General features: G+C 53.7%; 1 protein-coding gene across 1 annotated transcript; it reads right to left on the bottom strand.

Moving 5' to 3' along the window:
- Positions 1 to 803: 803 nt before the first annotated feature.
- On the bottom strand, positions 804 to 5,794 carry CUNH19orf12 (chromosome unknown C19orf12 homolog). The gene is made up of 2 exons (XM_004371625.3): positions 5,234 to 5,794; positions 804 to 1,387 (listed from the first exon to the last, which is right to left on the bottom strand). The coding sequence occupies exons 1-2, from the start codon at positions 5,391 to 5,393 to the stop codon at positions 1,122 to 1,124; spliced, it is 426 nt and encodes a 141-aa protein (XP_004371682.1). The 5' UTR covers positions 5,394 to 5,794; the 3' UTR covers positions 804 to 1,121.
- Positions 5,795 to 9,788: the final 3,994 nt, after the last annotated feature.

Below are 9,788 nucleotides of genomic sequence, written 5' to 3'. Positions count from 1 at the left end.
CCCCAGTCGGTCCTTAGCAGAAGCGCCTCCCTCCCTCCCTGCCCCCAGGGAGGCCAGCGCTGCTACCAGCCAGTAGGGGGCACCCAAGTCCCCGCCTGGGGACCACAGGAGGTTCTGGGGTTTCCCTGTAGCTGCTAGGAGAGGGTTAGTCTGGGTGGCATGCACACCGGCAGGCAAAGGCAGGTGTCGGACACCAGAATTGGGGGACGCGCTCATGAATTCTTTAAAGCCACCAAATCTAGTACCTTCCCTTTCGTTCTGTGAGGAAGACTCCCAGATGTACAGATGCCTTACAGAAAACATGTGGGGAAAGGAAGGTTCAGACAGAATGACTGCAATTCAATGGCACTTAAGTGGTGCTTCTGCAGGTGACTAAGGTGGAAACATCTCTTAGACTTCAGAAAGAACAATGCTTTATACTGAACAGGCTCAATTTAACTAAAAGGCGTAACTCAGGAAGTACCATCATTTCTCAGGATACAGCGAGACCCCGGGAGGGGAGAGCCTCGGGTGCAGCTTGTGGGAGAATGGGCCGAGTGCACTTGGCCTTAGTGACTTCCTCACCAGGCCCATCCGTCCCCGTGAGGCCACTCAGAGGTCACCAGGCGGGGAGGGGTGAACTCCGGAGGGAAGTATGATTCCAGCCTGGGCTGTCCCCAGCCCTGAGATCCTGGGCCCCAAGGGGGGCCAGTCTTGCAACAGGTGCTTGGAACAGGAGTCATCTTCGCAAGGGGAGAAGGCCGGGCGGGACAGTGACACGCGGTCAGAGTCAGGTGAACACCGTGACCTTCCTCCAGACTTGTGCCGACAGCAGAGCATTCGGAAAACTGCCCCAATGCCCACTGCTGACCGCCGCCGCTCGCCAGCCTCCCAGTCCCAGGATAATCAGTGCATGCCGTGCAGGACAGCACAGAACACATCTTCTTCCGGAGTAACTTCCAGAACAGGAGACGGCACAACCGTAGTCCCCCCAACAGAAAACTGAGCTCCAGGTGAAGGGAATACACTGACGACGTGGAGGATTCTCAGGGGGGTCTGCTCAGCTGCCCCCAAGCCGCCGGCCTCCTTCTAGACGAGTTACCGCATCCTCTGAGTGAACCCCGCTTCCTGGGAGGAGCGGCCTAGTCGTCGTACTGAATCTCTGCCCGCAGCTCCTTGCTGATGTAGCTCACCAGCATCGCCAGCAGCTGCCGCTGCAGGGCCTCACTGCCCATGACCAGCGCGGTCAGCTGCACGGCGTCCGTCCACTCCAGGTGCCTGAGGATGGCAGCCGCCTCGTTGAAGAGCTTCTGCTGCTCGGCAGGGGGCAGCTCCATTATGATCTGAGGAACTGGCTTAAACTGTCCACTCGTCATCCAGGCACCTAACAGGCCCCCGACGGCCCCTCCTGGAAAACAAGAAAAAGTTTCATTAGTCGGACCTCACTCATAAATGACAGCCTGCGCTTCCTGCTGAGAGCACATCCACCAGTACGACCAGTGGGCGCATTTGTGAGCGGGTCAGAACAGGCTGGGCGTCACGCCTGCACGGCCAGGCAGCACGGGGGTAAGTTTTATGGGGTTGGCGGTCCATTCGGCTCAGCTGACACTCAAACACGCCCTTCCGTAAGCTCCGTGCTGCGGATGCAAAGTGAAGCATCTCCACGCCACAGAGCTGGGCCAGCTAAAATCCTCCTCAAGGGCTGAAGGTTCTCATGTTCCCCCCAAAATCTCTCTCATCACGAGAAAGGAGTGAGAAGCAAATGTATTCTCGAGGATCACCTCAACGCTGAGGCCAAGTTCATCCCTGAGGACCATTTCCGTGCTGAGGCCAAGTTTCCTCCCCGGGGTGACTAAAACACACTTAGCCCTGAAACTGTGGAAACTTCCAGTGCATTCATGCAGTTAAAGGACCCAGGGACAGACAAGCAGAGTCTTTTCTCTGGAAGCAGTGTTTTTCATGCAACCCCTCCAAAGCTGTATGATAAGTAATACATTTAATTCATTCAACTCTTTCTCTTTCTGCTACCCACAAAAGGGTACAAACATTATTTTTTAATTTAAACTTATTGCTGACGTTAAGGAGCACCATTTTGAGACATGAGGATTGCATTTGTGGAAAGCCCTACTTGACCAGGCCAGGTCCTGTGGCGGGATGGCGCTCTAGGGCAGCGGTTTTAAATTCAAGGGCCATGGGGGCCAGGCAGGTGACAGGAAGGAGGAGAGTGGGCTGAATGATCCTGTGGTGGCTGGGGGAGCTGGGCCCCTGTCTAGAGGGGCTGCTGCTACTTCATGCCCCTATTGCTGCCACATGGAACAGCTGAAAACCCAGATTACCTTTAAAAAAAAAAAAAAACTCACGATTTTTAAATATTGGCAATTAGATATTTAAAAGATGCAGCCCGGCTGGATTTAGTGACTGGCTTCCAGAGAAGGGGGTGTGGAAAGAACGTGGCAAACACTACCGTAAGTGATCAGGGTAACGTTACCAGTGGTCACGTGGATGCACGTACCCAACAGCCCTGAAGAGAAGGGCGCATCCCTTCCCTGATATTCTTCCAAACCGCCATGTTGTTGTTGCTGTTAGTACTGCTGAGTAAGCCCCCGACTCATGGCGACCCCAGGTACAACAGAATGAAACACTGCCCCGTCCTATACCATCCCCACCATCGGCTGCAATCAGACCACTGTGACCCACAGGGTCTTCACTGACTGATTTCCAGAAGTAAATCACCAGGCCTTTCTTCTTAGTCTGTCTTAGTCTGGAAGCGCTGCTGAGACCTGTTAGCTTCATAGCAACATGCAAGCTTCCAGTGACAGACGGGTAGTGGCCGCACACGAGGCGTGCTGGCCAGAAACAGAGTCTGGATCCCGCCTACAGAAGTCGAGAATTCTACCGCTGAACCACGATTGCTCCCACACTCCCAGGCTAACTGTGGAAAAACATCAGACAAACCCAAACTGAGGGACATTCTACGAAACACCCGACTCTTCAAAAATATCAAGGTCACGAAAAACAAGGAAAATCTAAGAAGCTGTCACAGACCAGGGAAGACTGAGGAGACATGATGATTAAATGCAATGTGGTGTCTTGAACTGAATCGTGGAACCAAAAAAGGTCATTAATGCAAAAACTGGTGAAGCCCAAATAAAGTCCAGAGGACAGCTAACGGCGACGTACCCACGCTGGGTTCTCAGCTTTGACAAATGCAGCAGGGAGGCCCAAGCTGTTAACATCAGGGAACTGAGCGGGAATTCTCTGTACTGTCTTTGTAACTTCTCTCTATATCTAATATTATTCCAAAAAATGAACAACGCAGTCGGGGCCAAAGAAAACCCATTCGCAGGCTGGATGTGGGAAGTCAAGTGTGGTGGCACGCTGGGTGCGTGCACCCTCTCTGCCACTGAGATCAGGGCCATACTCAGGACCTGGAGGCTGCACTCTGCACTGGATGGAGTTCGCCTCCTCTCAGACAGGAAGGAACATTCTGGGAGGAAAACCCGCTACTTCACGAGTTTTACCGAACTTCCCCCGACACCAGTGAAGCGCTCAGAGCCGACAGGAGCTGCATGCATCTGCACTAAACCTTTCTGAGAACATCAATATCTGATTTAGAGCAGCACTTAATGCAAAAAGTCGCCGGAGATATCGACCGGTGAATTACCAGCTCTTTGGAGAAGAGAAAATGCCTTTGTTTTCTGGGTACGACGATGCTCCCACCTGTGAGCAGGGGCTGAAGTGGTGAATCCCCCGGACTCTGTTTGCAGACACCCTGTCCTCTACAGCTTTTACAATCTGAATAAAATATGTGCTCTCAGAATGGCATCTGGGCAAGTCATATGGTGAAATTCTCCCCGCAAGCCTGGAGCACATTAGATGGGGGACGGAGACCGTCACTGAGGAAAAAGGGAACTGCCTTTTCTCCTACTTGGCTGGTTACTTCCCGGAAGGCAAGAAGCTGCTCAGGACTTACTAGCTCAGACAGTCTGGAAAGGGAAATACACAGATGAAGTTCCGGATCCACACAGTGGCCTGAGCTTAATGGAATGTCCCTGAACGTGTCCATCCCGCGACTGCTGCAGGCGGCTTCGCCAGCGAGTTGGGAAACAGAGGGCAGCCTCCGTGGCAGCAGAAAGCGTTCTCTCTGCAGCCTGTATTTACGCGAGGGCTGCCGGCCAGAGAAAAAGGATTTCTACCAGATGGCGCGCTCTCCGAGGCGCCTGGGCCCCCAGTGCAGGCTGCCCAGCACACAGGAGGCGTTCAGAAAATATCTGGTTGAGCCCAGTGTGGCAGCCCATGCCGTAGCGGACACCAAGCCATCATGAGAACATCTGGAAAACTGGACTGCAGGACCCATGCGGGGCCACCCCAAAGGAGGCCTTATCTCCCCACCCCCAGTCTGAACGGCAGCTGAGCCAGTTCCCTGACTCCGTCCCAGCGCATGGCCTACATCCCAGACCTGGGCCAGACAGACCCTCCAAGCACAGCAGTTCTTCCTGCTCCTGACCCAAATGAAGCAACTCGACCCCAGCCCCAAGGAAGACCCCAGCCCCAAGGAAGACCCTAGCACCAAGGAAGACCCTAGCACCAAGGAAGGATGCCTTTCTGAGAATCGGGCTGCACCGCCCCTTGGGAAATGCCACAGGCTTCATTCAGTGGCAGAAACTGGTTCCTGAACAGAAGTGGGTATGAACCAAGGAGCAGGGATGACCACAGCCAGGAGTAAGAGGCGGCTCTCTTGCAGGCCCGCTGTCTTTCTGCACCGGGCTCTTTGCTTTCGAATCGTGACGCTCCGGGAAGGAGCTGGCTTACGTAAAATGGCCAGGCAGATACGGCGCGTAGTAGGGGCTCAGCAAACCCCAGCTTCCTCCCTGTTCCCTTCTGAAGTGACATGGTAATGAATGATGACCAGAGAGGGGGAGGCATCCAGGGGAACCCGGACACATCCCTGGGGAAAGGGCGGGGAGTCGCCCCGAGAATGTCACTCTGGGACCCCAGCATCAGGGGAAGGTGTCCTCCGGGTCTGAATGACACGGAGCCCATTTTCAACAGCACCCCGCCCTTCCGAGACACAGGGGTCTGCGTTTTTCACAGGACAAATTACACACGAAGATAAAGTCACAGAAGCCACCTTAACGGGGCCAGCTCTGCACACGGGGCGTGTGGCACCACCTTCACGAGGCCGTTCCCCTAGGTGGTTCCAAAGGCCTCCTTACGATGCCCATGAGGCGGGCTGACCCCGTGAGGCACTTACCGACGGCTAGTCCCGGTGGGCCGCCAACCAAACCACCAACGAAGGCCACAGCCCCTGTGACCAGGGCGCCCCTCCCAGAGTGCTTCACGGCTGCCCTCATCTTCCTCTCCCCGGAGATGGAGCAGAGCAGCTTCATGATGTCCTCTACCACGACAGGCATCTTGGCTGGCCTCAAAGGAAGAAGTTCAAAGAGCAAGTGTTAATGGATTTAAGACCTTCCACCCAAATGTGACTCATCCTCAAGTTCTGAGGGGTCCCATTTTCTGCAGAGAGCAGCAGCCCTGCCACGGCCACGTCAGAAAGCCTCCATCCTATGGAAAGTCCTTTATCACCGAGAAACCGGGGCAGCATTTAGTTAACAAGCAAACAGAAACAGCAGAGAGATTCAAGGTCTTCTTTGCTCTCAGATTCACTTCTGATTTCTGACCAGATTAAGGAGGAGCCGGCTACATGTCCACACTTCCTCACAAATGAGGCAAGTCTAGCCTCTCTGGCATCCGTGGCCTGCTGGCTGGCTTGGGCAATCCCCGGACACACGGGCCTGGCAGAGTCTGTGCTCACACCACGCCAAGGAAGGGGAAAGGCCAAGCTCTGGAACACAGACCTGGCTCCAGCCTTGCTCCCTGTGTGAGTCTCAGTGGAGGACTGGACCCCCGAGGGTCAGCTTCCTGCCCCTTACTGTGGACACGTCGTCAGGGAAGATCAATGGCTACAAAAGGACACCATGGTTAGTACAGCAGAGGGTTGGCGAAGGCGAGGGAGGCCCTTGGTGTGATGGACTGACACAGTGGCCAAAACAACGGACTCAAACATACTCAAACAATCATGGAGATGGCGCAGGACAGGGAATGTTTCCCTCTGTTACACGGTCAGCAAGAGTCAGAGCCAACTCAACAGCAACAACAACGAAGACAGAGACAAACCGCCTACTGGCTGGATTCCTGTAAGGTTTAAGTAAATGGACATAAAGTGCCTGGCATGGGTCTGGAACATTACAGACTCTCGGTACAGGATGTGTCTAAACGACACTTCTGTTGCTAACACACACCACTGGCTTTTTAAGCAACTACTGCCGACCGTCAACACCTTTCTACGCACGCCACGTTAAAAGCATCGACAAGATGGAGGGGCACCATAAAGTAACTGCAGAATAAAATAAACACACAATTCCAGTGTTTTGCAACATGTAGGGATAGATGAAGGAATGGACAAATAGACCTTTAGGATAATGACCTTTAGAACAATCCCCTTGCTTGGTTTCTCTTGGAAACCTTTTGAAATTCTGCCACACTGACAGGGGAATGGCAGCCACAGGCCAGGGCTGAAGGAGGGCACATCTGCCCCGCTGAGGGTCTGGGTGGGAACAGAGAGACCAAATACTAACAAGCCACCTGGAAGGCTGGGAAGGAGAACCAATGGGACAGCAAGCTGGCCCTCTCCTTAGGACTTCAGGGTTCTATCGGCACTTTGCTTTCTCAACACCACTTTCCTTTTCGTTCAAGTTGCTGAAGGAACTTGACCAAGGAAGTTCTGGGCAGTCCCTGTTGCTCAGAATCTTTCGCTCATACAAGCTCTTTTGACCAAGGATAATTCAGAACCAGAAGTCTCTAGTGTAAAAGTGTCCTCTCAATCCTAGGAGAACGTATTACCACCAAGTCAGATGTTCAGTTTCTCTGCCGTCTTAGGAAGGGTAAGAAGCATCCTGTGCTCCAGCCCCTGTGAATTTTCCTTTTGAGATACTTTCGATCAGTGATTCTCCACACGTCCAAGAATCACTGAAGATGTTAAGTGCAGATTCTGATGCAGCTGGAATGGGTGCAGCTGAGACCCTGTACTTCCAACAAGCTCCCGGATGGTCTCTGGAGCTCATTTGGGGCAGCAAGGTGCTCAGCCTCAAGCCCAGAAAGTCTGATGGCTGTTACTCAGTTCTCAAAGTCAGAAGGTGCCAAGAGGAGTCCCCCAGATGTGTCTGTTCGGTCAAGTGAGGTGTGAGAGTCGGTGGAGGGGCAGCCTTGCAGGGTTGGCCAAGGGCCTGGAGAGCTCAGGTCGGCCTGCCCTGCTCTGGATCTGCCACACCCTCTCCTGCTTCCAGGCCTTGCCCGAGCCCCTATGCTCCCCAGCAGCCACCGCTTCCAGAGACAGGATAACCGAGGAAGGTCAGCATCCTCCTCTTCCTCTTCCTCCCTGGAAGACAGCCCCCTTCCATCCTCCCAGTGGTCAAGATTTGTCCACACACAAATGGACGGGACAATCAAACAGCATTGTTAACAGGAAAGGGACCGAACATAGCAGAAATCAACTGCCTTCGAGTCATTTCCGACTCATGGAGACCCAACCCACGTGTTCAGAGAAGAACTGCGCTCCACAGGGTTGTCAATGGCTGTGACCTTTCAGAAGTAGACAGTCAGACCTTTTTTCCAAGGCTCCTCTGGGTGGATTTGAACTGCCAACCTTTCAGTTAGTAGCTGAGTGTTTAACCATCTGCACCACGCTGGGACTCCATGAACATGGCAGAAGTCACGCAGAAATGGGGGGATGATTGGCATACCCCGATTTACCCAGTAGCTGTGCTCCTGAAGAGCTATGCAGACAAACCAGTTTCATTTCCAATACACATTAAGATAACCAAAGGAGTTGATTTTACGGTAAAACCCTTAAAAAGCTAAAAATCTAACTGTACAATATCTCATCACGCTCTGGTTTCTACCCAGCTTTTCATCTGTCAGTTATGCCAGAGAAAGGGAGGTGCAGCCCGGCCTCAGGAGCCCCACTGCAGGCTGCAGGGACCCTCCCATTCCCAGGGGCGTGAAAACCACACCACTAACCCCCGCCATGCTGGGTCTGGAGGCTGGCTTCCACCCCAGCACACTCTGCCCGGTGCCATGCCTTAAACAGGATTTCCGCAGAATAACGGATCTGCCCTCTCCAAGGAATTCAAATACAAAACGCATGTAAAAGAGGCAGAAAACAATATATACACACTTTACCCTCCACTGTCTGTTAAACAAAACCCAGCTTCTGCCTGCACTGGAATGACTTCAAGTCAAAACCCACAGGAGTTAATGAGGCGTCATTGTGCAAATGCTACCTTCAACCTCCACTTAGCCCAGTCAGGCCAGTGACAGACACAAGCCCGGAGCACTGGAGGGTCAGCAGGTGTCATGTGTGGGGAGGGCAGCGGGGAGCAGCCCAGGCCCAGCTAGGTTTCAACAGTTGCACGCCACAGGTAGACATGGCTCTGCGACTGTCTCCATCCACGGGAAAGCTGGCTTCATTTCCTCAGAAGAACCACTTCAGAAGTCACAGCATCAGTAGACTCTCTCAAGAAAGGTTTATAAGCCCATCTCCTGAGCCAGCCGTTGCTAAAAATCTCAGGTTCCTGAATTAAGCACTCAGCTGCTAACCAAAAGGTCAGTAGTTGGAATCCACCAGCCGCTCCTTGGAAAACCTATGGGGCAGTTCTACTCTGTCCTCTTGGGTCGCTGTGAGTTGCAATCTTGACTTGACAGCACTGGGTTTGGTTTTTTTTTTTTTGGTTTTGCCAGATTGAAGAGCAAAGCCAGTGCTGCTTCTCCTGCCCCCACCCCAAGGCTGCCTTTGTTTGCAAGCGACAGAAAGACAGTGAGGGGAGCAAGGGGGACATTCCAACAAGGACAGACCTCAGGGGGTGGGAGTGTGGCCTCCCCATCTCACATCTACTTCAGAATCAGATCTGTCCACAAAACAGGCCCCCGTCACAGGAAGCCCCCTCTGCCAGCCAGAGAAGGTAAGTGACAACTTGAAGCCCTGGTTTCTTGCAAGCACCCAGGCAGGTCTGCTGATTGCAGCAGTGGGGACGAGAGAGATAAATCCACCTCGGGAACAGCACCCGGCTTTCTGAGACAGCCAGATCGTGGGGCTTCGGGGAGAGGCAGCCTTCAGAGCTAACACAGACCTCCATGCACCCCGTGTTTTAAAAACCGGGAAAGCAAAACCTCTGCGAGTCAGAGTGATCTCTCTTACCTGGAAGTCGCTCTACTTCTACTTTCAGGAGGGAATTTGCCCAACCCCGCTGTGCACTGGCCCTTGTAAACTTTGCCTTCTCACTTTCCAGCCCCCAGTGCGAAGGCGGCAGTGGGATCCCACCAGCACACATCATTGCATTAACCCACGGTTTTTTCTTCTTTTTTTTTTTTAATGTATTTAATGAATTAGTTGCCAACATTTAAAAAGCGGGTAGGCGCCCGGGCCCTGAAGTCAAGCTGTCAGGGTTCAAATCCCAGCTCTGCTACTTGTTTCTTGCGTAGCTTTAGCTTCTCCTGCCTTGGTTTCTTCATGCGGTGTCCGCCATCCAGGACGTCGCCCCTCACTCCGCGGCGCTGGCGTCCCGGGCGCCCCTTTACCCTCAGGAGGTCAAGGCCGGCTCCGCGCCGGTGCGCCTGCGAGTCCCTGCCCCGCCGCTCCGCAGGCGCGGAGCCCTGCCCGGCAGCTTACCTCGTCCTGCACGCCCGGCCTGGCCGCCCGCCCAGCTCGTGTATCCTCCTCGACTGCCCTCCTTGCTCGCGCGCCCGGCCCG

This window comes from Trichechus manatus, unplaced genomic scaffold (assembly GCF_000243295.1).
Source record: "Trichechus manatus latirostris isolate Lorelei unplaced genomic scaffold, TriManLat1.0 scaffold00014, whole genome shotgun sequence".
In the NCBI taxonomy this organism is placed as follows: Eukaryota; Metazoa; Chordata; class Mammalia; order Sirenia; family Trichechidae; genus Trichechus; species Trichechus manatus.
This window is presented reverse-complemented; position numbering and strand designations above follow the sequence as displayed.

Bases quoted from the DNA above. Each gene is read 5' to 3' on its own strand.
- CUNH19orf12 (XM_004371625.3), bottom strand. From the start codon at position 5,393: ATGCCTGTCGTGGTAGAGGACATCATGAAGCTGCTCTGCTCCATCTCC. The intron at 1,388-5,233 runs GTAAGTGCCTCA...CTTGTTTTCCAG, and splicing joins CCCACCGGGACTAGCCGTCG to GAGGGGCCGTCGGGGGCCTG.